Source organism: Ovis canadensis, chromosome 1 (genome assembly GCF_042477335.2).
Source record: "Ovis canadensis isolate MfBH-ARS-UI-01 breed Bighorn chromosome 1, ARS-UI_OviCan_v2, whole genome shotgun sequence".
Lineage (NCBI taxonomy): Eukaryota > Metazoa > Chordata > Mammalia > Artiodactyla > Bovidae > Ovis > Ovis canadensis.
This window is the reverse complement of record NC_091245.1, coordinates 102,364,371-102,392,102: the sequence shown is the minus strand read 5'-3', so window position 1 is coordinate 102,392,102 and position 27,732 is coordinate 102,364,371. Positions and strand designations below refer to the sequence as shown.

Genomic DNA, 27,732 nt, shown 5'->3' with positions numbered 1-27,732 from the left:
AGACAAGTCAAGGATTTCAGTATAGATATATAATTTTTATTTAATTTAAAATAAAAATTCAATGCTCGATTGGATTGGGAGAGAATGTATGATTTGCAGAATAGAGGAATTTTTCTAAATCATGAAATTACAAGTCATTGATGAGAACAGGCTTCTCCCTCCTTTAGGCTCCTTACAGAGCCTGCTTAGGAAATAAGAGAGGTGAATCATCTTCCTCACCTCCTCCCCACCAGAACTTGGCTCTCCCCAAATCCCAAAACAGGAACAAATCCTCCATTGCCTCTTCCCATTTCTACCAAGAGTCAGCTTCTAGCCCCTGTGTATCAGGTCCAGGCTCCTGAGATTAATGAGGGTCCCTCAGTTCCCTACTGGGCTTGGGCACCTCTGATAAGAGAAACCACAAGTACGGCCATAGAGACCGTTTGCTTTTCAAAGTTGTGTAGACAGTTGTCAGGGTTCCCAGGTCCAACCATCTAATAAACACATCATAGTCCAGAGGGAGAGGAGGAAGGATAGAAACCCTGAGCAGAAGCAGGCTCCACCACTTTATTACAGCCCTACCAAAGCCCCTCTCACAGGGGCTCATAGGCAGAGATGCCGGCAGATCTCTCAACCAGCCACTGGGGCAGCAGGGAAGGCAGAGGGCCCCAGCTGGGGAAAAGGTGATCTTTGGAGAGGTATGAATGTGCAGGTATAAAGGGCAAGAAGAGCATCCGTGTCTCCTCACCCTGGCTAAGGCACTGAGAAGGAGGAATGTAGAAATGGTAAAGATGGGAAGGGAAGGAGAAAGGGTCCCTTGGGTCCTAGGCTAGGGAAGACAAAAAATATAGTAATGGAGACAGGTGGGGACTACCGCATGGGCCCCATGACTGTGCAAAGAAGAGCATGTGAGAAGTGGCAGTCACGCCAGCATGTCCATTACCCATAATGCTCCCCTAACCCCACTCCAGAATAGGAAGGAAATGAATTGCAGGAGTCAAGCGGGCAGAATCACATAGGGTATTTCCCTGAGCCTAGGGTTAAGGGCTAAAGAAAGCAAGCTTTATATACATGGCAATTTCTATCCCTTCCTAGCCCACTCAATCCCCCTGACCAGCCTGCTTTTATGAGGGAGCAGAGGAGGGGGTTATTGGCACTTAAGGAGGGGGCTCAGTTGGCCTAAAGAGCCCACTCCCCCCAGAGGAAGGGGAATGTCCCTCTACTGGTTTAGCGCAGATGCATTTTTTTATCACCATCACTCAAACCCCTTCCCATCTTAGGTCTTTAATAACTGGATCCCTGCCAGAGATGAGGAATCTGAAGCTGGACGAGCAGAGCAGAACTGGCCAGGCCTCAGGTGTTGTTTATGGGCCCTTGTGAACCACAAGCTAACAAGAGCTGGTCTGCAGGTTGCTCTCTGTAAGCAGTGAGGCGATGGAGGAAGGATCGTAGACACTGTCAAATTCCTCATCTGAACTCAGTCCTTCGTGCTGGAGGGTTGACTCAGCAGCTGAGCGGGAAGCTTTGCGCCTGAGTCAAAGAGAGGAATACCAGTCAGGGAAGATGACAGAAAGATTTAAACAGCCTCCCTTCTCATGCTAAGGAAACTCAGTTCTCCTAAAGCCTAAAACTACCCGTAAGATTCCCCTAAGAAGTAGGGGAGATGGAGTACAGGATGGATACTGAGGTACTAAAAGACAACCACCCTGGTTTTCATCCAGGAATGAGTGCCTGTGAAGTCTCCTTTTCCCCACCCAGCTCAGGAGTGCTCATTCCCAATGGAGCAGGGGGCAGAAGAGCAACCCATACCAAGAGTCCTTCTCCAGGGCTTTGATCCGGGCCTGGAGCTGTTCATTGACCTCATGCTGTTCCTCCAGCTCACGCTGGGCTTTCTTCCTCAGGCTGTCCAGTCGCTCAATTTCCTCTTCGGCTTCATCCACCTGCCGCTTCAAAGCCTTCACCCTCAGGCTTAGCTAGGCAGGATACCAAGTCCCCCCATTAGAAAAGCAGCTGCTGCTACCGTGGCCTGAGACCTCCCCCTGTAGCAATCTTGACAAGGTATATGTAGTTGTCCCTAGAAAAATGTTGTGACCATAGGCAAGTTCCCTAACCTCATAGGTTTGTCTTGGGGATTAAATGAGTTAATACATCACTTAGAAAAGGTACCCAGTGTATCATAAGTACTCAGTACATACGCTTACTATGCACTAATCTAGTTCTTTTGCTCTAGCTTCTCTGTCCTTATAGAAAAAAAGTCTAAGATAGAACACATATGAGGTAGGCCCTCCCCTGGACTTCAAGAAAATGCATAGTATATACTCGCCCTATGGTTGCCTGGCCCTGGCTGCCATCCTTACCTGGTCTTTCTGGTCATTCACATGCTGCCTTTCATCATCAATCTGGATGGATAGCTCTTTAACTCTCCGTTCCAGTTTTCGGTTGGTAGACTGCAGAACTGTCTTCTCCCTAAAAGGGTGGGGTAGGGGGATGTCTAGGCTGTTGTCATTTCTAAAGAAGCTGCTACTTGGCCCCATACTGCCTCCAAGGGCTCCAAGGGCTCAGCCACAAGCCCCACCATTAGGCTGGGAAGGATCCAGGGCAGATCCAAAGAACTGGGTAGACAGGCCATTCACATTTCAGAATTTCCATAATTCTCTCTTCTCCCTATCAAGAGAAGAGGGCTCCCGAAAGATCAAGCCAGATTGCCATGACTGAGGCAGAAGGTGGGGGGTGGGGGGCCCAGAGGAGGAAAGCCCAGAGGGAGTGAGAAAGGATGGCTCATGTCACCTCTCTTCTGCCTGCAGCCGCTCCTGCAACTCCCGATTCTGGGACTCAAGCTGCGAGAGGCTGGCACTGGGCTTCTGGAAGCCTTCTGAGCTGGCCAACCGGCTCTTCAAGTCCTTGTTCTGAGAGGGGACAGGAAGCCTCCTTGGTTTGCACTCTACTTCCAATTGCTTCCACGGTCATTCTACCCACCTCCCAAGGTCTCTCCCTGAGACTGCCCACCCCACCCCCTCACCTGTCTCTCCAAGGAGATTTTGTCACACTCCAGGTCCTGCCGGGCTGACCTCTCCTGCATGAGCTCTGTCCTCAGCTGGTCCACCTAGCAGGAACAGGCCAGAGGAATTGGGCTTGGGGAGGACTGGTGATGAACCAGCAAGCTGAAACCAAGCTGGGCAGAGTAAATGGAGGGTGCTCTCTGAATCCCCCAAATTCCCAGGCAACTAAGAAATCACAGCCTACTCAAATGGGAGGAGCCATAAGGATTGAAACATGGCCTCCTCAGTCTCACCAGGAACCAGAATCCCTTCTGAATGGAAATGGTCCAGACTCAGGTCAGTAGCCCAGGCCACCAGGATTCCTTCCTCCATTCAAATTCCTGGCTTCCTTCCACTTGAGGAAACCTGCCAACCCCTCCCGAAAGCAGATGAGACTCTGCAGTAGAACTAGTCACGCACCAATTCTGCAGCTAGATCTCTCCAGACATGAAAGATGAGAAGGTAGGGTTGTTTTTGAAAGGGCTGAGAGGCATAAACATAGATGAGGGGTCAGGAAGGGGTTACCTGATCTCGGCCACGATTCATCCGGTCGGTCAGCAGCTCCACTGTGCTCTTCTCCTCATCTAACTCTGCCTCCAGCCGTGAGACTTTTTCCTGTGGCAGAGGAACAACAGTTTGGGTTAATTCTGCCCCAAATGCTGGACACCACAATGCCACTCTCACCTGGACTCTCTCAGACCCCAGCCTCCAGAGAGTCTTGTCTCTCCCCCTCCCACAACCCGTTGGTCCCGCCCCCTGCCCAGAGCCTCCATGCAGCTAGCGCCCTCTGCTGCCCAAGTGAGTCATCAAGAGGAAGGAGCGGGCCCACTTTGATCCTGACCCCTTGGCAGGAGGACAAACCCCAGAATCTGTTTCTCACTGGGGCAGCCCTATTTCCCTAATGGGAAAATAGAAACCCAAGCTTCTAAACTCAAGCCAGGCAGTACCAAATACAGACTAAGAGCATGGGCACCAGAGCCAGACTGCCGGGGTTTAAAAATCACATCTACCATTTCCTTCCCTGGTAGTTGAGTGGGTAAAGAATCCGCCTGCAATGCAGGAGAACCCGGTTCAATCCCTCGGTTGGGAAGATCCCTTGGAGAAGGGAAAGGCTACCCACTCCAGTATTCTGGCCTGGAGAATTCCATAAACTGTATACTCCATGGGGTTGCAAAGAGTTGGACATGAGCGAACAACTTTCACTTCATTTCACTTCACCACTTCCTAGCAAAGGAGCCAAGGACAAGTGGCTTAGCCTGTTTGTGTCTGTTTTCAACATCTGTAAAATGGATAAAACAAAACTACCCATTCCAAAGGGCTATTCTCAGGACTGAGTGAGTGAATGAGTGTTAGCTGCTCAGTCATATCTGACTCTGTGACCCCATGGACCGTAGCCCACCAGGTTCCTCTGTCCATGGGATTCTCCAGGCAAGAATGCTGGAGTGGGTTGCCATTCACGTCTCCATTGGATCTTCCGGGCCCAGGGATCAAACCCGGGCCTCCTGCGTTGCTCAGGACTAAATGATTCTTAAGTACTTGGCACATAGCACAATATATTAAGTGTTTGCTGCTGCTGCTATTATTACTGTTGTTGTTATTGCCAAACACAGCAAACTGAAGACCACTGTTGACTCTAGAGGGAAGAAGCTGCTGCTCAGCTCCAGCCAACTATTACCATGCAGACAACTGGGGACTCAAAGCCGCTCGCTGTTATATTTTTCAAAGGTAAACAAGAGGCCAGAAATCCAAAATTTTACTTGACATCTTTAAACTTCTAAACAGTGGCAAATAATTCAGACTACATACAGTAGTGCTTAAAGCACTGCAGTCAAATAAAACCCATCAGCTGTGGGCTGCCAGTTTTCTAGCTGTGAAAAGAAGAGAAGCAAAGAGCAAAGGAGAAAAGGAAAAATATAAGCATCTGAATGCAGAGTTCCAAAGAAAAGCAAGGAGATAAGAAAGCCTTCCTCAGCGATCAATGCAAAGAAATAGAGGAAAACAACAGAATGGGAAAGACTAGAGCTGTCTTCAAGAAAATTAGAGATACCAAGGGAACATTTCATGCAAAGATGGGCTCAATAAAGGACAGAAATGGTATGGACCTAACAGAAGCAGAAGATATTAAGAAGAGGTGGCAAGAATACACAGAAGAATTATACAGAAATGATCTTCACAACCCAGATAATCACGATGGTGTGATCACTCACCTAGAGCCAGACATCCTGAGATGTGAAGTCAATTAGAAAAACATCACTACGAACAAAGCTAGTGGAGGTGATGGAATTCCAGTTGAGCTGTTTCAAATCCTGAAAGATGATGCTCTGAAAGTGCTGCACTCAATATGCCAGCACATTTGGAAAACTCAGCAGTGGCCACAGGACTAGAAAAGGTCAGTTTTCATTCCAATCCCAAAGAATGGCAATGCCAAAGAATGCTCAAACTACCACACAATTGCACTCATCTCACATGCTAGTAAAGTAATGCTCAAAATTCTCCAAGTCAGGCTTCAGCAGTACATGAACCGTGAACTTGCAGATGTTCAAGCTGGTTTTAGAAACAGCAGAGGAACCAGAGATCAAATTGCCAACATCTGCTGGATCATGGAAAAAGGAAGAGAGTTCCAGAAAAACATCTATTTCTGCTTTATTGACTATGCCAAAGCCTTGGACTGTGTGGATCACAAGAAACTGTGGAAAATTCTGAAAGAGATGGGAATACCAGACCCCCTGACCTGCCTCTTGAGAAACCTATATGCAGGTTAGGAAGCAACAGTTAGAACTGGACATGGAACAACAGATGGGTTCCAAATAGGAAAAGGAGTATGTCAAGACTATATTGTCACCCTGCTTATTTAACTTCTATGCAGAGTACATCATGAGAAATGCTGGGCTGGAAGAAGCACAAGCTGGAATCAAGATTGCTGGGAGAAATATCAATAACCTCAGATATCAGATGACACCATCCTTATGGCAGAAAGTGAAGAGGAACTCAAAAGCCTCTTGATGAAAGTGAAAGAGGAGAGTGAAAAAGTTGGCTTAAAGCTCAACATTCAGAAAACGAAGATTATGGCATCTGGTCCCATCACTTCATGGGAAATAGATGGGGAAACAGTGGAAACAGTGGCTGACTTTATTTTGGGGGGCTCCAAAATCACTGCAGATGGTGACTGCAGCCATGAAATTAAAAGACGCTTACTTGGAAGGAAAGTTATGACCAACCTAGATAGCATATTGAAAAACAGAGATATTACTTTGCCGACTAAGGTCTGTCTAGTCAAGGCTATGGTTTTTCCAGTGGTCATGTATGGATGTGAGAGTTGGACTATAAAGAAAGCTGAGTGCCAAAGAATTGATGCTTTTGAACTATGGTGTTGGAGAAGACTCTTGAGAGTCCCTTGGACTGCAAGGAGATCCAACCAGTCCATTCTGAAGGAGATCAGCCCTGGGATTTCTTTGGAAGGAATGATGCTAAAGCTGAAACTCCAGTACTTTGGCCACCTGATGTGAAGAGTTGACTCATTGGAAAAGACTCTGATGCTGGGAGGGATTGGGGGCAGGAGGAGAAGGGGACGACAGAGGATGAGATGGCTGGATAGCATCACTGACTCGATGGACCTGAGTCTGAGTGAACTCCGGGAGTTGGTGATGGACAAGGAGGCCTGGCGTGCTGCGATTCATGGGGTCGCAAAGAGTCGGACACGACTGAGTGACTGAACTGAACTGAATACAGAAAGAGGCTGGGAGTGTTCTGGCTTTTTTTCCCACAGGAGTCCCACCTGCACCAGGATCCAGACCTCCCCCCATCTTCCCCCACCCTGCCTCCACATGTCAATCCCTCACCTCAAGGCTCTTGATTTGCCGACTCTTGTCATCCTGAGAGCGTTTTTTGTTCTCTGCCTCTTGTTCTAGCCCCTGCAGTCTCTGGGCCAGTAGCTCTTTGTCCAGCCGGGCTGTGTCCCGATCAGCCTGGGATGCCTGCAGGGCCTGCCGCAGCCTCTGAGTCTGGTCAGAAGAGAAAAATGCAGCAGCTCAGATAAAGTGAGGTGGAGGTGGGGTGGGAGCAGTCTACCCTGCGGGGGAAAATTCTTCAACACTATAAATCACCTGAGTTTTCAGACAACTGATCCTGAAACCAAGCCTCAGGGTTTATGATTTAAGTGGACAGGATGCATCCTGGGTATTGAGATTTTTAAAACTCTCCCCAGGTGCCCCCAATGTGCAGCAGGGTTTGAAAACGCATCAGTAGAGGATGTGTTGTCTGTACAGGAGTGATTTAAGTGCATCACTACAGAGTACAGCCCTACCTAAGTGCATGCATGCTCAGTTGATTCAGTCATGTCTGATTCTTCAAGACCCTATGGACTACAGCCTGCCAGGCTCCTCAGTCCATGCGATTCTCCAGGCAAGGCCATTTCCTCCTCCAGGGGATCTTCCCAATCTAGGGATCGAACCTGCATCTCCTATGTCTCCTGCATTGTAGGCGGATTCTTTACCACTGAGCCACTGGGGAATGCATCCTCTGTCTGCATCTAGGGTGGACAACTCCCTCCACCCTCCCCCACATAAGTGATTAGACCTAAACCCAGATCCTAGGATCCTTTGGCAACAGCTTTAATTAAGAGGCAGGCTTCCTTCATGGCTCAGCTGGTAAAGAATCCACTTACAATGTGGGAGATCTGGGTTCAATCCCTGGATTGGGAAGATACCCTGGAGAAGGGAACGGCTACCCACTCCAGTGTTCTAGCTTGGAGAACTCCATGGACTGTGTAGTCTGTGGGGTCGCAAAGAGCCGGACACAACTGAGCAACTTTCACTTCACTTCCCTGGTGGCTCGGAAAGTAGAGAGTATGCCTGCAATGCAGGAGACCCTGGTTCAATCCCTGGGTCAGGAAGATCCCCTGGAGAAGGGAACGGCTACCCACTCCAGTATTCTAGCCTGGAGAATTCCATGGACTGTGTAGTCCATGGGGTCTCAAAGAGTCAGACACACTTAATTAAGAGGCAATGAATGACCTTCAATATAAGAACACTGGGAGGATTCCCAGTATCCTGCCATTTAGGCTCCTACCTCATCCTGAAGCCGGCTTAGCCCCCCAGAGGTCTTTTCAGCTTCACTGGCCCACTCCTTGGCCTGGCGCTGGGCATCTGCCACCTCCCGCCGAGCCTTTTCCTTGTAATCCTCCAGCTGGGCCTGGAGCTGCTGCAGGGCTTGCTTTGAGTCATCCCCAATTTGTTCCAGCTGAGACACAGAGAGAAGAGCTTTTTCAACCCTGCAGCTCTTAAACAGATGCCTCTGTCCGTTCTCTGGGCCCAGACTCCCAAGGTTCTCCCAGAGCCTCTTTCCTGCCCAAGCAGCCCTCTCTTGCTCTCTCCTGGACCTAGGTCCCTAGTATGTCTGGGAGTAATATATAGATCTCCTGGGTTCAAATCCTGCTCTACCACTTAGCTGTGCGACGACAGGCAAGTTACTTATCCTCTCTCAATCTCAGTTCCCTATCTGTAAAATGGGATAATAATAGTACATCACAAGGTTATTGCGAGAATTATGTTAATTAATTATATACGTACTTACAGCAGTGCCTGATACAAAGTAAGCCTGAAATGGCCATATTTTAGCAAACCCATGATACCAATTATTATAAGGTATACCACTGAAAGGAAAAGTTGCCAACTGAACTATAACATACCATCAATTATAAGACAAATCAATTCCAGAGATGATACAATATACATTTTAGAACTGATGAAATAGGTGTTTGCTCCAGTTTTATAAATAAGAGACTAGGTGGATAACCTTACCGGAAAAAATAGCAATTTATTTCCTTTTCTTCCTTTCTCCTTCCCTCCCCTGAATATAAAATTCTACCAATGAAAATTCCTATTTTTAGGTCTTACAGATGTCTAAGGAGGGACCATAGGCCTTTTTTTCCCCTTCCTCTAAATATAAAACTCTACCAATGAAGATTCCTATGTTTAGGTCTTATAAACTTCTAAAAGCAACTCCAGGAGACAGACGGTCTCCAAGGATTAGACCATAAAGGAATGGGATGGCAGGGGAGAGCGAGAACACTCAGGGGACACAGGAAGGATGCCACTCTGCCTCTTTGGCCTTAGCTTCCCCAACAATGAACTTGAGGAAAGCAAACACCACACGCTGTGACCCCATTCCCTCCCCTGTCCACTGCTCCAGGCAAGCTTCTGTATGAGCTGAGCCTCTTCCTGAGCGGGGGCCAGCCCGTGCCCTACCTCCTTGTTCAGCCGGTCCACAGTCCTGTCCAGCAAGCGCTTCTGCTCCTCCAGCTCGGCCTTGCTGCGCCTGAGCACCTCCCGCTGCTTGCCCTCCTCCTCCAGCGCCCGGTTCAGCGCCTGCTGCTCCTGCCCCAGGCGGGTCAGCCCCCGCTGGGCCTCCTCTAGCCGCGCCTCCAGTGCCCGCTTGGCTGCTGCCAGGCTCCCCTCCTCTTCCTGAGCTGCATTCAAGGCCTCCTCTAGCCGCTGTTTCTCTGCCTGGGAGAGGGGAAGGTGAGGGATGTTGGACCAAGAGGATGCAAAGCTCAGGCTCAAGCCATTTGGAGGTGAGCAGAAGGGAGGGAGGACGAAGAGATATTTCTGAAAAAGGTGGACAATGAAAACAGGCTCAAAGGAACCAACCAAGATCAGAGGCCATGTAGAGTGGGAGATGGACAAAAACACTAGTGCAAAGGCTGAGACATGCACACCAAAGCACACTCCGGAAACAAACCCAAGGTCAACAGAGGGTTAGGGAGGCAAACAGAAACACATTACAGGCAAAATTAAAGCGATGGCTGAGTATTCCTATGTTCATGTTAGTCGCTCAGTCATGTCTGACTCTTTGTGACCCCATGGACTGTAGCCCACCAGGCTCCTCTGTCCATGGGATTCTCCAGGCAAGAATACTGGAGTGAGCTGCCATTCCCTTCTCCAGAGGATCTTCCCGACCCCAGGATCAAACCCAGGCCTCCTGCATTACAGGCAGATTCTTTACCATCTCAGCCATGAAAGTCAAAGTATTAGTCTCTCAGTCATGTCTGACTCGTCACGACCCACGGACTGTACCTCTATCCATGGAATTTTTCAGGCAAGAATACTGGAGTGAGCTGCCATTTCCTTCTCCAGGATATCTTCCTGACCCAGGGACTGAACTCAGGTCTCCTGCATTGCAGGCAGTTTCTTTACCATCTAAGCCACCAGTATGTAGCCAGGGATGAGAGGACAGAGGACAGGGAGGAAGCCAAACATGTTAGCGAAAGCACTAACCTCTAGCCGCTGCACCTTGTCCCGAAGCCGAGCCTCCGCCACTTCCCCACCCTCCGCCAAGCCTCGTGCCTCCTTCAGTTGCTGCTCCAGACCCAGGATGCGCCGGCGGAATTCGTCATTTTCTTCCTGGGTCTCCCGAAGCGTCGTCTCCACTGCTGTTCGACGCTGCCCCAGCACTGCCGCTTCTGTCTCTGCTGCCATCTTAGCCTGAGGCCGGTTCAGAGAGGTGGCTCAGACCCCGGGGCTCAAAGTCATCGACGACTCCCAGGAAAACCACCACACAGAGAGCGACTGAAAGAGGGGTGGTACCGCCAGCCAGAGGCTTCCCTGAGAACCCCACCCTACAGAGAAGCAGTGGGTGTCACAAGGTACAGCCCGGCCTCCCCAGCCACATCCTGGCTACATTTAAGCACACACCTAGGACCGTGGTATTTGGTCTATACATACCCATGATAGGTAATTTTCCATGCCCTCTGGCTCCTCAGCCCTCCAGACCCCTCAGCCTCCACCTCCTAAGCCCTATGCCCACTCCCCTTGCCTTGGAAGCCTCTTCACAGTCTTGTCTCAGTTGCTGGAGGGTCTTTTGTAGCTGGAGGTTCTGTTCTTCCATCCCCCGGCTTCGTTCAGCCTCGACCCTCAGCTGCTTCTCCAACTCCCGCTCCCGGTGTCGCCCTGCCACCTCCTGGCTCTGCTGCTCTTCCTGCAGCTCCTTAAGTTCCTCCTGTGTCCGGCGCAGCTCCTAGAAGGAAGGGAAATGGTGGCAGGGCAGAGAGAACCCGCTTGGGATACCAGAGAGTGGAGAAACTGAAACTCTCATACATTGCTGGAGAGAATGTGAAATGGTATGGCCACTTTGGAAAATAATTTGGCAATGTCTCAAAGAGCTCTTGGGCTTCCCTTGTGGCTCAGCAGGTAAAGAATCTGCCTGCAATGCGGAAGACCTGGGTTTGATCCCTGGGTTGGGCAGATTCCCTGGAGAAGGGAATGGCTACCCACTCCAGTATTCTGGCCTGGAGAATTCCATGGACTGTATAGTCCATGGAGTCACAAAGAGTCAGACATGAATGAATGACTTCCACTTTCAAAGAGTTAACCATAAAGTGACCATACGACCCAGCAATTCCACTCCTAGGTATATACCCAAGAGAACTATATAAACATATGTTCACAAAAAACCTGTAAGTAAAAGTTCATAGTGGCATTATTCATTATAGCTAAATATAGAAATGACCCAAGTGTCCATCAGCTGATGAACAGATAAGACTTGCCTGGTGGCACAGTGGCTGAGAATCCACCTGCCAATGCAGGGGACACAGGTTCGATTCCTGGTCCAGGAAGATTCCACATGCCACAGAGTAATTAAGCCCGTGCATCACAAGTGCTAAGAGCGTGTGCTGCAACTACTGAAGCCCACTTGCCTAGAGCCTATGCTCCACAAAGAGAGAAGCCACCGCACCACAACAAAGAGTAGCCCCCACCTGCCACAACTAGAGAAACACTAAGGAAAGCAATGAAGATCCAGCACAGCCATAAATTAAAAAATATTTAAAAACTGATGAAGATGAACAAATGTGGTATATCCATACAGTGGAATATTATTCAGCCACAAAAAGTAATGAAATACTGTTACTTGGTACAACACAGATAAACCTTGAGAAACATACTAGATGAAAGAAGCCAGACACAAAAGGCTAGATATTATAGGAGTCCAATTATATGAAATGTCCAGAACAGGCAAATCCATAGAGAGAGAAAGTAGATTAGTGGCTCCTGGGAATGAGGAGAGTGACTGCCAATGGATACAGGGTTCTTTTTTGGGGTAATCAGAATATCCTGCCGCGATTCATGGGGTTGCAAAGAGTTGGACACGATTGAGCGACTGAACTGAACTGAACTGATGGTTGTACAACTGTATGAGTATACAAAACCCCACTAGACTGTATTCTTTAAAAGGGTGACTTTTATGGTACATGAACTAAATCTCTACTTTAAAAAATCTATGTGGAATAAGAACAGATGAGTGTATGAATGAAGTAAAAATAGCTATTTTTTTTTTCAAATGCTGAAAACCAAAGTATGTGACACAATAAGTATTAGTGTGATTTGCTGATCTGATTTCTTTTTTAAAATATTAAAATATGATTTCTGGTTCTAATTATCTAGTAGCTACTTCTGAAATTCAGAAAGTATCATAATAGGCTGAAAGGTTATTTATATATATATATATAGTGAGTCTTCTATATAAGACTCTAACATACTAACTACAAACAAAAAGAAAACTACCAGTGTGTGGTTTACAGTGAACTGGGTTAGTCTATTTTCCTAATGTATATGTCATAGGCTGATTAAATATTTAATAAAATGTACTTAATATATGAGATAAATGAAACAGTAGTTATTACTTTTTAGCTTTACCTAGCATAATAAATCAATTGAGATTCTCCAGAGGAATGTCCAAGTTCACTATGTCAGCTAATATAATGAACAGACTTCAGACTATCTTTATTTGTTAACTTAATAACAATACAGTAAAAACTAGGAGTACTTCTGATTTGACAACCACCAAAGTATACTTGGTTAACACTTATTATCTTTTTCTCCACCAAAATTGTTTTTATAAGCTCAAGCTTTTACTTATCTGGGAAATCATCATTCAGAGGTATATTTCTTTACTCGTTTAAAAATACAATGCTTACTGATTACAGTTAGGTAGCCTTATAGTAAATGCATGATCAATAAGCACTGATTAATTAATACTTGTAAACTGATTACCTACTACATACCAAGCACAGACCATCAAAGAAATTTAGACCAGGAAGGATTCTCAAGAGGCTGTAAATGCCAATTCTCCATAATTATAATTAACGAAAATATTTTCTAACTTTCAAATCATTTGAAATACAGCACTGCTTTCTTGTCCTTCATAAACTAATCCCAGGAATATGAAGAAATTATTTCTGTGTTCATTTCAGTTTTATGAGTTTATAAAATATCCACGCATGATAAAAACATTTAGTTCCCTGGGTCTGGATTCTGCAGTAGCCTTCAAATTACAATTTGGCTTCCCATGTAGGTCAGCTGGCCATGTACTGCCAGTGTTCCAATCCATGTGACAACACTGCTCACTGTAAGTTAATAAGCCAGTGTTCTAACTGTAAATGTTGGTTTCATAAGTGTAGTTAACGAGTCCCCTCTAAAAGATGAAGTAATCCTTGCTATGCTGACCAAACGAGGTTTCCAAGCTTGCAAAAATGAGCCTGGAGTTTCACAAATTCACCTCAGTGTTGCTACCCATGAGGTCTCTTGGGAGGCAGCCAGCAGCCTCTGGCTATAACCCAAGCTGGCCACGGAGAGTTCTTTCCATTAGAAATGTCTACAGTGAATGAGGAGACCAGTGCTGCCGGAGTGTGTGCTGCGAAGATAAGGCTGAGCAGGCAGGAGGAAGTCTGAAAACAAAGCCGTGGGAGGCAGCATGAAGGCCCTCGTGGATGGGGGAGGCATGCGCCCATCACCCCGACCTGCCCTGCTGCCCCCCAGCCTCCAAGTACCTTCTTGAGCTCCTCCACCTGGCGAGTCTCTCCAGCACCAGTTCTGGCCTGCCCTAGTTCCCTCTGCAAGGCCTCTATCTTCTCCCCAAGTTCCTCTTCCAGCTCCTCCTTCTCCATACGCAGCTGCAGGAGTCTGAGCCCAGCAAGGTGAGATAAAAGGGAAGGGGAACAGAGTGAGGCCACCTGCTGGGGAGAGGCGAGCAGAACAATGAGCGCCGCCTCCCTGGAGGTGAATACACTGGGCCCTCACCCTCAGGAGGGAGGAAGGTGGATATGGAGAAGGGCAGTTTGAGAAACGGAAGAGGGAAAAGCACAGCGCTGACCAGGAAGAGCAGGGATGGAAGAATCCTGGACAAGCTTCCCGGGGGGGGACTATCCTTACTGCTGCTTGGTGGCTCTAAGCTCCTCCTTGTTCTTCTGAAACATGTTCTGCCAATGCCCTGTCTCCTCTGAGGTCTCCTCCAGCTCCTTCTGCAGCCCCCGCACCAGGGCTGACATCTTCTGCTTCTCAGCTTCTAACGCTGCGTGGTCCTAAGGAAGAGGAGAGTCGGGGGCCAGGAGGTTCAGAGGCAAGAGCTAACTCTAGAGCAAAGTGTGAGAGTGCAGATGGTAAGGCTCAGATCCAGAGGCACTGTGCCAGCTGCACACCCTGACACCCAGGGAGCCTGGCGCAGTGCTAGTACAAGGTTCTCGTCCCAAGACACAGTGTGCCTCTGTCATCTAGAGGGAGTCTCCTCCATTATTTCCCCATGGGACTTCGATCACACACCCTCATGGGACTTCTGGCCTGCACTCCTTCTCTCCACCCTTAGAGGTTTCCTGATGAAGGTTTTCATTACATCTCACACGTGTCTTTTAGCAGGAGTTCGGGTGATGACCAGGAAAACAAAATCCCCACATACCAAGGCCTCAAGGCAGCCCCCTCCCCCGGGATGCCCTCTTTTCCCAGCCCTGCTCTCGCCACATGCCTGGGTCGCGTCCTGCATGCTCCGGCGAAGCTGCTCGGTGTCCCGCTGGCACTGCTGCCTCACGTGCTCCACCTCCTGGTCCCGCGAGGCCACCTCCTCCTTCAGGGCACCCTTCAGGGCCGTCAGCTCCCGCTCCCGCAGCCTCAGCTGCTCCTCCACCCGCTGTTTGCCCTCCAAGACCTCTTCCAGAAGCTCCCGGGTCTCTACCAGGTCCTGGGGAAAGTGAAGGTGGAAGTACAGAGGTGACCATATTAGAATCCACCTGTCTGTTCATTCATTCATTCATTAATCCAGTCAGTCAAAAAATATGTATTGAGCACCTCCGATCCGCTAGGCACGTGAACAGGTGCTCTCTGCCCTCTACAATGCCTAGTTAGGCTAAAGGAAACCTACCATTCTGTCTCTGGGATCACCCCACCACTGAGCCTGCCTGAAAGCACCCTAAAGAGGCAGTCAGCTACCTCCTCCCCATACTTTGGGGAAACTACAGATATCCCTGGGCTTTCCCTGGCGTCAGACGATAAAGAATCTGCAAAGCAGGAGACCTGGGTTTGATCCCTGGGTTGGGAAGATTCCCCTGGAGAAGGGAATGGCAACCCACTCCAGTATTCTTGACTGGAGAATTCCATGGACGGAGGAGCCTGGTGGGGGCTACAGTCCATGGGGCCACAGAGTTGCACATGACTGAAGCAATTAATACACACACCCTCCTCCCTACCTTCATTAGCACCTCCTTAGCAGCTTCAGGACCCTGGGCCTGTTTCAGCTTGTCCTGCAGCTCTATCACCTGGGTCTCCAGCCCATGCCGTACCCTTTCACCCTGGTCCAGGAGAAGCTTCATGTTCTGGAGCCTAATAATCAATCACAGACATTATTGAGCATTGTCAGTCCATTTTCTAAACACTATACTTATACTAATTCCTTTAAACTTCCTTCAAGCATTTGTTCAAATCTTAACGATGTCTCCCCTGTTTGACTTAATACTGTAACCTGCTCCCCTACAACCCAGCCCTCCTAAGGTTCTTTAACCTACTCTACTTACCACCTTCTCACATGTTACACATTTACTTACCTAATATGCTTATTGTTTACTGTCTGTTTTTCCTCACTAGAAACTTTGCTTCATCTTTATGGTTCACTGATGAACCACATGGAGAAGGCAATGGCAGCCCACTCCAGTAGTCTTGCCTGGAAAACCCCATGGATGGAGGAGCCTGGTAGGCTGCAGTTTGTGGGGTCGCTAAGAGTCGGGCACGACTTGAGCGACTTCACTTTCACTTTTTACTTTCATGCATTGGAGAAGGAAATGGCAACCCACTCCAGTGTTCTTGCCTGGAGAATCCCAGGGACGGAGGAGCCTGGTGGGCTGCTGTCTATGGGGTTGCACAGAGTTGGACACTACTAAAGCGACTTAGCAGATGAACCACAGGAATCTAGATCAGTACCTACTATATAATACTCATCGCAAAACTTCTGCTACATGAATGATTGAATCCTCACAACAATCCAGTGAGGCGGGTATTATTATTAACCCCATTTTACAGATTAAGAACTTGATGCACAGAGGCAAACCCAGGCAGCCTAACTCATGCACTGTTAGCATATCTGATAGAAAAGGTAAAGAGAAAGGCCCCATCTTTAACCATCTCTGTCTGCCCCTTTCAGCTTCTGGAGATTTGCCTGTCTCCCCCAGTGCTGGGGGAGTCTCTGAATCTGGCTGAGGTCCCCACATGGCCCTGTGTGCGCCAGCAGCTGCACTCACTCCTTGGTGCTCTGCTGGGCCTCCCCGTTCCTCCTCTCCAGCAGCTCCTGCAATCGGCTGCACTCTTCTGCCTTCTCCTCCAGCTGCCGTTCCAGCCCCACCTGGGACGGCTCTAGCTTCTGCCGTTTCTGGAAAAAGAAAGGAGAATAAAACAGGTGAAGGGTAGGTCAAGCCTCTCAGAAGGACCAGGAATAATGGAAATGTCTAACACCTATTGATATTCACTACGTGACAGGCGCTAAACTAGGAACCTTCTGTATATTATCTGCATTTAAGCCTCATATGAAACCTTGGTACTTGTAATGGTTTAAAATATGTCCACAGAGTCTTTGCCATTCCTTTCAAAAGATGAAACCTCTCCCCTTGAGCAGAGGCTGGACTTAGTATAGTATAGGGGAGTCTATCTCTTCTAACAAACAGAAAAAGGAGGAAGGGATGTATCACTTCTAAGACTAGGTCATAAAAAGGCACTGCAGCATCCTTTTTACCTTCTCTCTTGAATCACTCACTCTGAGGGAAGGTAGTTACCGTACTGTGAAGACACTCAAGCAGCCCTATGAAGAGGTCCACGTAGCAAGGAACTGAGGCCTCCAGCTAACCACCATTGAGTAAGCCATGCTAGAAGTAAATCCTCCAACTCCAGTCAAGCATCCTAATGACTAGACCCCCAGCCAGTATCTTGACTGGAAGCTCATTACAGGCCCTGAGCCACAGCTACCCAGTTAAGTGGCTCCCAAATCTTGGACACTCAGATACTGGGTGATGTTTGTTTTGAGGTAATTTGTTACACAGGAATAACTGTGTGTGTGCTCAGTTGGGTCTGACTCTTTGTGACCCATGGACTGTAGACTACCAGGCTCCTCTGTCCGTGGAATTTTCCAGACACGAATACTGGAGTGGGTTGCCATTTCCTATTCCAAGGGATCTTCCCAACCCTTGGGAAGGGAAGAACCCTTGGGAAGGGATCGAACCCCCCACCTCCTGCACCGCCTGTGTTGGCAGGTGGATTCTTTACCATTGTGCCAAGGCAGAAGCAGTATTAAAACAAAAAAAAAAAAACAAAAAAAAAATGAGGATTACAAAGGCTTGAGCATAAGACTGACCTGAATTTTAAAATTCCTCTACAATTTACCACCTTGGGCAATTCACTTCATCTTTCTGATCTTCAACTTTCTTATCATACAAGGGTCCAGGATACCTACTTTACAGGGTCACTATAATCATTACATATTACTCGGGATAGTACCTACTGCTGCTGCTGCTGCTAAGTCGCTTCAGTCGTGTCCAACTCTGTGCGACCCCATAGACGACCCCACCAGGCTTCCCCGTCCCTGGGATTCTCCAGGCAAGAATACTGGAGTGGGTTGCCATTTCCTTCTCCAATGCATGGAAGTGAAAAGTGAAAGTGAAGTCGCTCAGTCAAGTCCGACTCTTATCGACCCCATGGACTGCAGCCTACCAGGCTCCTCCATCCATGGGATTTTCCAGGCAGGAGTACTGGAGTGGGGTGCCATTGCCTTCTCTGATAGTACCTACTACAATAATCCAACTCAATAAATGACAGCTATTATTACTGCTATCATTATGATAATGATGAAAAGAACTGAGGTAAATAATTTGCTCAAGATTTATACAGTCAGTAAGTGGTAGAGCTGGGTTTCCCAGGTGGCTCAGATGGTAAAGAATCTGTCTGCATTGCGGGAGGCCTGGGTTCAATCCTTGGGTTGGGAAGATCCCCTGGAGGAGGGCACGGCAACCCACTCCAGTATTCTTGTCTGGAGAATCCCATGGACAGAGGAGCCTGGCGGGCTACAGCCCATGGGGTTGCGGAGAGTCAGACACGACTGAGCGACTAAGCGCAGCACAAGGGGTGGAGCTAGGACAGGACCGTCCAGAGGAACAGAAAGAAAAGTAGCTGGACCCCTGCTGAATGTGTTCTTCCTCTCCAAGCTCCGGAGAACCCCCAGAGTCCTTCCTGGGACTAGCACACACTCTTGTCTCATCTCACAGGACACATAAGTGCTCTTCCCACTGCTTGGAAGGGCCCATCCAGGCCAAGTTTCTTCTCCCATGTGGTCCTTTACCCCTCCTGCACCTCTGATCCTCTCCTCACCTTCACCTCTTCATCCAGCTTTTTCTGTAGCTCCTCCACTTTTTGGGTGAGTTCAGCCTGCGCTGCCTTAGCAGAACCAGGAGAAGCCATCTGCCAGAGACACAGTGGGGGAAAGAAGTGAGTCCACATCCAGATCCTGAGGCGCACAAGGCCCTAAGCCTGCCCCTTCACTCCACCATGAGAAGGCCACTCACCACCAGAGGCTGCATCTGCTCCAGCACCAAACTGACCTTCCTCCTCACAGAGGTTTCACTTTCTGAGCTTCTGCAGGATGAAAGGACAGATGCAAAGGTAAGGGGAGGCAAGGGATGGAAGAGAGGAGGGAAGGGAGGGTTATGAGCAGGGAAGATGGGGAACAAAGCTAGAACAAGAAAGTGACTCTGCTGTTGGGAGGGGTCCCCACTCACCCCTCTCTCAGGATGCCATAGATGGTGGCCTTCACGTGATCCATACTGCCTGGTGGGGCGGCCTCCTGCTGGTCTCGGAGAAGGTCTGGAGTTGATTTGAACTACACAAGAAGTAAACCCAAAGAAATTGGGAGCTTGAGATTAAGCCAGAAGCGTGTATGGGGTTCAGGTGGAAGAGAAGTGGCAGTTGGGAGATGAGACCCTTCAAGCATGAAGAACGAGCCTGAAAAGGGGGTACAGAGGCAATACTTCTGAGGCCAGAGCAACAGGCCAGGAAGGATCCACCTCTCACTATTGCTGCAAACCAGATTTTGCTCGACAGGCAGCTCTCAACCAGTTGTGAGCTGTGTCACAGGCTATTTGTCACTAATGGCAGTTAATGTACTAGAATGTGTAAATGATTTACTTTTAGAATAGATTTAACTTTGTCTCAGAGTAACGTCACTCCCCTACTCACTCACATTCCTGAGTGGGAGACAAAGGTGGGAGTTTTGGCCAGAGCAGCAGAGAGCCACTCATATCCTCCAAGCCTGCTTCACGTCTGTGGCAGCCCTAGCAAATGCTAGTGACTGAGGCGCACACAGTGGTCTGGCAAGAACGAGTTAGCTCTCCAGGCTTGTGAATGGTGATTTCACAGTTACTTCCACTTCCTTTAGAATTCTGCCCATGGAAGTATCTTGTACACGTGAATATCATCTGTTAAGCAGATGGATAAAGTGGAAGACAAAATGTAGACTCTGCTATAGATCATGAGTCCACTTGGGGGCCCAGGGCTGGTGGGTCAGGACTGATGAGAAGGGGCCAGGGGTTGGAAGCCACAGAAGGGTGGGGGTCTGACCTGTAATACTGCAGGGTCCTGTAGCCTCCCCCGTGGCTCCTCAAAACTCTGAAGGACCCAGTCCTGGGTCTGACGGGCACGGCTAAAGCCGCCTAGAGAGCTCTGGGCTGACGGTTTCGAGCTGCCCGTGCGCTGGTCATGCTTTGCACCAGGGATCCAGTGATCGGGGGACTGGCGCTCCCGTTCCTGGAGGGTGGCCCGTGGCAGCCGGTTGTCCAGGCTCTGACTCCGCTTGCGCTGTTCAGGGGGCAGCATCCGCGTGCGGCGGCCAGTCCGGCCCCGGGTCTGGCCCCCATGGTGACTGTCAAACTTGTTGATGAGTGAGTCCACCGAAGACAGGGGGGCAGTGTCAATGGTGTTGCCCGGGGAAGTCCCCTGTGGGGCCAGCTCCAGCAGGCTGGTGCTCCTATTGTCCAGATCCATCAGGGAAGGGCCTGCCAGGGAGGCCTGGGACTGGGAGCGGAGTAGCCTTCCATTCCAGTGGGCCCCGGGCTCCTCATCTGAGGTGCTGCCCTGCGAGGGGGCAGGCAACTCCCTGGCCTGAGAGAAGGGGCTGTCGGCAAGTTCTGAGTCAGAGCTCAGAGCTCCTGGCACCCCTCGGTTGTTGGCCCCCTTGATCTGGACCCCAAAGGAGTCACTGCCTTTCTCTCCACTGTTAAGCACTACAAAGGGCTGCCCAGCGATGCCCTGCACACGCACAGCAACCCCGTAAGTACTGGCTCTTGCATCCTTAGCTGGCCGTCGCCCACCACGACGTAGGGTGCCTATCTCTGCTTCACCCACTGGCTCTGTGATGAAGCGAATCTGGACTCCATGGTCAACAGGGCCCCGGGGCTCGGCCATGGTGGACGCCTGCTCCATGGATAGGAGAGGTCCTGGAAGATGAAGGAAAGAGCTTAAGCTGAGAGATTAGAAATAGAAACCCAGAAACCTCCCCTTGCCCAGCTTCTATGAGGCTGACTGCCTGCCAATTCCCTCTATACAAAATAGTGGTTCTCATACTTCATTGGAGCAGCAGCATCTGAAGGACCTGTTAAAACACAGACTCCACCCCCCCCCAACCCCGCAGAGTATCAGCCTCAGGAGGTAGCCCCCAAGGGCAGATTTACATTTCTAACAAGTTCCCAGGTGATGCTGGTGCCGCATCCAGATTCCACACTTTGAGACCCACTGACCCAGAAGAATTCCTTTCCTCTAATACAGTCCTGAGGAGCTTGGCTTTGCCAAAATTTAAAGATTTTTCTTCATTTTCACATATATACATACAGCACTACCGTATGCTTCCCCCAACCCCAAGGAAGGCACAACCCCCATAGGCAGATGCCTCCAGCCCAGTGGAGAACAGGGGCCTCCATTCCCAGAGCTCATTTCAAATACAGCAAACCCCAGGGTATGTCATCCCATTTCTGGGAGGATACTCAAAGAAACCGACAGCAGTGATGGCATCAGGGGTGGGGGAACTGAGGATAGGGGATAGGGCTGGGAGAATGACTGGCTCTCTCCTAGACATCTTTTTGTCCCTTTGGGGTTTTTTGTTTATTTATATTATTTATTCATTTACCGGGCTGTGCCGGGTCTAGCTGTGGCATGCAGGATCTTAGCTGTGACACATGAGATCTAGTTTCCTGACCAGGAATCGAACCCAGGCCCCCCACATTGGGAACACAGTCTTAGCCACTGGACCACCAGGAAAGTACTTTTTGGTTCCTTTTGAATCTGCTACCTTTTGAAGCTGGTCCCTTTTGAGTACTGCCTACTCAAGAAAAAAGTAAAAGTGTTAGTCACCCAGTCAAGTCCAACTCTTGGCAACCCCATGGACTGTAGCCTGCCAGGTTCCTCTGTCCATGGGATTCTCCAGGCAAGAATACTGGAGTGGGTTGTCATTTCCTTCTCCAGGGGACCTTCCTGACCCAGGGATGGAACCCAGGTCCCCCACACTGCAGGAGGATTCTTTACCATCTGAGCCATCAGGGAAGCCCATTCAAGAAAAGATTTAAATAACATTTAACAGAGTACCAGTCCAGGGAGTTCCCTGGCGGTCCAGTAGTTAGAAGTTATGCTTTCACTGCCGGGGCCAGGGTTCAGTCCCTGTTTGGGGAACTGAGATCCCGCAGGCCATGTGGGATGAGTCCAAGAGGCCCCAGGGCAGGCAGACTTGTCCATCTGAGAGCCAGGGCCAAGACCACCCGCAGGTCGCCTCCCTGGGTCCATGCTGCCTAAGCCCAGAGTCAGCAGATGGAATGTAGTCCAGGTATGCACTGGCTCCAGGAACTTGGGGAGGAGAGTTTCTCCTCTAAGCAAATAAAAAACCAGCTTCTCCCACCCCTTCTGCTAACCTCTACCAGGGCCTAGCACCAAACTGGAGGAGGAGCCTCTGAAGTGCCAGAGACACAAACATACCCAATTCAACCCCCAAGAAGAGCTCTGGGCCAAGGAAACTTGGCAAGGCCTCTTTCAGGCAGGGACTATAGAAGGGCTAAGAAGCCCATGAACCAGCGGGAGCAAAGAAAGGAGGGGCAGAGCTCTAGGTGAGACAGGGCTTGGAGGAAGAGCATTCCTAACATTCCCAGTCCCTCCCCTCCAGAGGAAGATATAGAGGGGCGGAACCCCTTATCAGCAATGGTTCTTCACCTTTTTGGTATTTGAGAAAATGTGAAAGCAATGCACCCTTCCCCCAGGTGACAGCTCTCCCAAACTTTTAGCACAGCATCTCAAAAGGTCCTCAAAGCCCACCCATGAACCCGAGGACCCCATCCTTCCATTGTCCAGACAATGGGGTGGACCAACCTCTCTGGACCAACCAACCTCTGACTCAGACGCCCCAGAAAGCAAGATACTTAGTTGGTAGGACCCTATGCTGGAATTCAAGTAAGAAACAGGAGCAGAGGGATTCCCTGGAGACTCAATGATAAACAATCCACCTGCCAAGGCAAGAGACACAGATTCAGGGATCTGGGAAGATCCCACAGGCTGTGGAGCCACTAAGCCCATGTGCTACAACTACTTAGCCTGTGCTCTAGAGCCTGGAAGCCTCATGACTAAAGCCCAGGCAGCCTGGAGCCCATCTTCCACAACAAGGGAATGAGAAAGCAAATGAGAAGGCCATGCAGCACAGCTAGAAAAAAGCTCAAGAAGCAACGGAGACACAGCATGGCCAAAAGTAAATAAATACTTCTTTTTTAAAAAGAAAAGAAATGGGACCAGAAAAGGAGCTACAAGGCAAAGGTACAAGCTCTCCAAGCCACTCATCTGATAGAAAAGGCTCTGGACCAGACTCCGGATCTGACCTGGAATCCTTGTTTCTGTTCTTCACTTAATGTCTATTACCTTGGACAAATCGCAACTTTTCTAAGCCTGTTTCCTCATCTGTAAGATAGACATAATGATACTGCCTCACAAGGTAACTGCCCATGAGAATTAGACAATAACAATTATTTGGGTATATGCAACTATAAAAATGTATTAAGTTATACTCTTAAGATTTTTTGCCCTTTATTTACTTAGATTCTACTTCAGTAAAAATAGAGAAAATGACAAGATGGTAAACATGAACACACCTAGCAGCAAAAGCCTGTCACAAAGTTGTCAACAAATGTTATCCTGCACATATGCTGCTTCTTCCAAGGGGGCCTTCCTGGCTCCACTTTGGTTTACAAAAGGATGTCACTTCCTCAGAGAAGCCTTTCCTGACCCTTCCCTCCCACAGACTAGATCAGATGCACATTATATGCTCCACAGATGGCCTCATGAGTTTGCCTCAGTTTATTTATTTTTTTAATTTATTTTTAATCGGAGAATGATTGCTTTACAATGTTGTGCTGCTTTCTGCCATACAACAACATGAATCAGCCGTAAGTATATGTATGTCCCCTACCTCCCACGCCCTACTCCATCCCACTCCCCTAGGTTGCCACAGAGGACCAGGCTGAGCTCCCTGCGTTATACAGCAACTTCCCATGAGCGATCTGTTTTACATATGGTAACACATGTGTTTCCGTGCTACTCTCTCAATTCATCCCGCTCTCTTCTTCCCAGCCATGTCCCTAAGTCTGTTCTCTACATCCACGTCTGTTCGTGTCCTGCAAACAGGTCCATCAGTACCATTTTTCCAGATTCCATATGTGTGCATTAATATACAATATCTATTTTTCCCTGACTTACTTCACTCTCTATAACTGGCTCTAGGTTTATCCACCTCACTAGAACTGACTCAAATTCAGTCCCTTTCATGGCTAAGTAATATTCCATTGTATACATGTACCACAATTATATATTTATCAGAGTGACAATTTGTTTCCTGTTTCCTCCACTCTATTATAAGCTCCTGGAGGGGAAAAAAACATTGCTGTCAGCTGACTCCTGTGTCCCCAGGGCCTACCAGATAGCAGACATCAACATATATCTATTAAAAGTTGTATCCTGAACCAAGGAGAACTCACACAGCAGTGGGGAGATGTCCCAAGGATCCCACACAGCCACTTGTTGTTTGCCCTAGTAACAGAACCTTTTCCTGGCCTGGACTCCCTGCCCTCTTCAGTCATAATTTTGGAACCAAATGTGCCTAGACTGCCAGCTATCAGAAGTCATGATGCGGCTCTACCATGATAGTGTATCAACTGCTCTTCCGGATTCCGGTCAAGGAGTTCTCAGTCTAGTCCCAGAGAATACATAGCCCCTTGCCCACCCAAGAGCATCAGGTTGCTCAGAGGCGGAACCAAGCCTACCTCTAGGTCCCAGGGACTCCCAAAACTCAATCTTCTTCAGCCCCAGAACATATGAATCCAGGGCCAGGAGGGCTGAAGGGATCTTTGAGGTGGGTCAGAAAGCAGGGCTCTAAATGATTCAACATGGAAAACCCGAAACCTATCCGCCTTCAGTTACAGAGGACAGTGGGGCGGGTCCAGGGAGCAGGGCAGCTCCAAGGTCTTGCGTAAGCGCCAGAGGCAGGTAAACAGTGATCCAGTGCCAGGCAACAGGGAGCCCAGAGCCTCTGCTCTCACCAGATGCCTGACCCTGCTTTTCCCACCGCCGGGGAGTGCCCAGGGCGCTCTTCACCAACTGGACTTGGGAAGAAGACTAGACCACAAGTTAATTCAGCTTCATCTGTGTGCCTGTCATTCCTGCCTGCGGGGAGGGGGCGGACACAGCACCTGTATCAGGCAGCCACTTCTCCCTGAGTTACTCATTAGCCTGCCCTGCCCCAGTTCCATCATCTCTGGCCCAGCCATAAGCGTCTGGCTTCCACCTAGGAGTGACAGGGTCTCTGGACTCCTGGCAGAAGTGGGGGTGGGGTAGTTTCGGGTGTGCCCAGGAAGAACTGGTATATAGAGGGCCTTGCAATATACTAGATGCTATATAATTGGCAGATGCAGAAAATGAGTAAACTAGAGGTACACTGATTAGACTCCCCTTGGAGGTAATGAGGAAAACAAAATAGAAAAGGACCACTCAGTGACCTTGATCTTTCGGCTCCTGTTTTCTCATACAGGTAATGAGATAAGGTTGACTGAGGATCCAAAAAGAACCTGCCAAGTGTACTCCTGGCTCAGTCCACTGAAACAGCCAAACCTGAGCGCCAGGCTGGAGCTGCTGGGCCAGTGGCGGGGGGCGGGGGGGGAGGCGGGTGGACACAATGAGGAACTGGGCCCCTGCAAACTGGCTGGACAGGTTTGAGAGGCAAGAGGAAGGGGAGGGCCAGGGAGACTCCACTGGCAGTCTGTGAAGCAGATCAGAGAAATTCCACACCACAGAGGAGGCAGAGGGGCAAAACCAGGGGCAGGGACTCTGTCCAGCTTAGATGCCAAGGCAGAAGGTGGGAAGGGAACAGGCAGGAGGAACAGAGACACGAACAGATACACAATGAGCCTGGTGAGTGAGAGAAAGCCGACAGCCCAGTGTGTGACAGGAAGGCTGTCTCCCTCTACCCCTCCCTCGTGAGAGTTCCCAAGGTTGCATTCCACATCCCACATAACCTGGGCCACCTCCCTGGCTCTTAGTTCTCCCCTTGCCTAGCCTGAAGAAAACCAGCGGCCCTCCTCTTCTCCTCACTTCCCACAAGGGTGGTGACAAGCAGGCAGCCTGGGGAAAGCAGTAAGGGTTCTAGGAAGCCAGAATCCTCTTAGGGTCAGGCAAATCTCGGGATTAGCAGTCCCCTAGGGCCAGCCCCCCATTCCCAAATACCCAGGATGAAAAAAGAGGTATGGAGGCATGTGTAGGCAGCCTGTCCACTACATAGCGGTGGCTAATTATTTCCCAATTACAACAACTCTCCTCAGGCAGGGCATCAAAGGGGCCAAGTTATGGCTGGCTCTGGTTCCCTCACCCGCCTAAGGCAAGGAAATCTGCCTCAGAAGTTTAGTCTAGGCCCTCATGTGCACTTCTCATCCAGCCTGAAGACTTGGAGGTGCTGAATCTCCTAGTCCTGGGGTCTCCCGAGGAGCCCTGCTTACTTCCTGCACCAGTGTTTTCCGCCAGTCTGACAGCCACCACCGTCCAGCTGTCAGGGATGCCTGGTGGGGTCTCAGCAAATAATGGAGAATTTCCAAGAGGCATCAAGAAAATTGGTTAGGCTCCCAAACCTCACCCAACGGCTCCATCTAGAACCCCAGAAGTATGTGTGCTTGGAGGGAGGGTTTGACATTAGCCCCCAGAAAGAGGCCTCATTAGAAAAAAGTATTTCTACATATTTTGTAGGCCTAGGGATCAGTGCTTACTCAAATCCCTCTCATAGAGCACTCTCTCAAGAGGAAGAAGGAAAAATCCTCTCTGGCAAGAAAGCAAAGGAGGACAAATGTCGAAAACCTTAGTTTCACACCTGGCAAAGAGATGGGGGTATCCTCTCCTTTTACCTCTGTGTCTATTAATTGCACCTGTCTCCTCCCAGAGGTGAAAGGTTAAAGACTCCACACCTCAGAGCCATCTCAGAGCCAGAAGAGAGGTATCAGGGCCGGCTCAGACTGGCAGTCGGGGAAAGAACCTCAGAGAAACAGCACCTTTCCACGCCCTCTCCCTTCCCTCCCTGAACCATAGACAGCAAATTCCCTTTACCCTACCGAGACTGACTCCTTCCCCCTACCATTCCGGTCTCCAGGAGAAATTCTGCCCCAGGGACTGGCGTCTGACTTCCAGAGATATCTTGGCCCTGAAACGCTTTCATGCCCTGGGAATAGCCTTAGCCTCAGGTGCCCCTCACCTGGCACCTTCCCAAGCACCTGCGTCTGGCATCTTAGAGCAGAAGCCAGCTCTTTATCAGTAGTACTCCCACCCTACCTTGACCTCCCCTCCTCCTCTCGCCAACACAGCACCTGTGCCCTGGGTATCTCTGATCGCCTTGACTCCCGCCCCTCAAGGGTACACCTGAGGGCTCGCCTGCCTCTTGGGTGCCCTCGCTCCCGCCCGGTTCACTCACCCTAGCCGGGCTCGGCGCTCCCGGGCTCGGGCTCGGGCTCGGGCTCGGGGAGAGCTGCACGATCAGCTCCCGGGCCCTCCCCCTCTGTCCCTCGGCGCTCCCTCCTTCTTTCTCCCCCTCCCACCAACCTGTTACTCCCCTCCGGAGCTCCACCTTCATTGGCCGTCACCACCCGCCCCGCCCTACCCTTCCTCCGGTTGGTCCGTTTCCCGCGAGGGGCGGGGCTGCCGCCGCAGGGACCGGGACCCGGGGTCGCCAGCCGGGGTGGGCGGGAGGGGCCGGCGGTCACGTGGGCCGGCGGGCGGTGAAGCGCGGGGGCGGGGGTGGGGCGGCGAGGGGCATCGGGAGGCCATTTTGGGGGCGTAGTGGCTGGTCGCCCTTGACCGGCCCCTGCCCG

At 49.8% G+C, this 27,732-nt stretch overlaps 1 protein-coding gene across 3 annotated transcripts; it reads right to left on the bottom strand.

Annotated features, from left to right (window-relative positions):
- Positions 1-14: 14 nt before the first annotated feature.
- Positions 15-27,465, bottom strand: CGN (cingulin). 3 transcript variants are annotated; one of them, XM_069542252.1, is made up of 21 exons: positions 27,336-27,465; positions 19,928-20,802; positions 19,090-19,190; positions 18,877-18,946; positions 18,683-18,772; positions 16,570-16,697; positions 15,526-15,658; positions 14,808-15,020; positions 14,222-14,370; positions 13,840-13,972; positions 10,830-11,030; positions 10,292-10,498; positions 9,263-9,520; positions 8,085-8,255; positions 6,857-7,018; positions 3,543-3,632; positions 2,999-3,082; positions 2,767-2,885; positions 2,337-2,445; positions 1,789-1,952; positions 15-1,509 (listed from the first exon to the last, which is right to left on the bottom strand). In XM_069542252.1, exons 2-21 carry the CDS (start codon positions 20,786-20,788, stop codon positions 1,368-1,370), a joined length of 3,585 nt encoding a protein of 1,194 aa, XP_069398353.1. In that variant the 5' UTR covers positions 20,789-20,802; positions 27,336-27,465; the 3' UTR covers positions 15-1,367. The 3 variants fall into 3 exon arrangements, 2 of the variants coding, with proteins under 2 accessions (XP_069398353.1, XP_069398363.1); XM_069542262.1 differs by lacking the exon at positions 27,336-27,465 and adding an exon at positions 24,652-24,795; XR_011246901.1 differs by lacking the exons at positions 15-1,509; positions 1,789-1,952 and adding an exon at positions 2,555-2,643 and having other exon boundaries at positions 2,356-2,445.
- Between the last annotated feature and the right edge of the window lie 267 nt (positions 27,466-27,732).

Coding starts and splice junctions, on each gene's coding strand:
- CGN (XM_069542252.1), bottom strand. CDS start 20,788: ATGGAGCAGGCGTCCACCATGGCCGAGCCCCGGGGCCCTGTTGACCAT. Junction 10,499..10,829: donor ACTGTGAAGAGGCTTCCAAG/GCAAGGGGAGTG, acceptor AACCGGCCTCAG/GCTAAGATGGCAGCAGAGAC. Junction 8,256..9,262: donor TGGACCGGCTGAACAAGGAG/GTAGGGCACGGG, acceptor TCTGTGTCTCAG/CTGGAACAAATTGGGGATGA.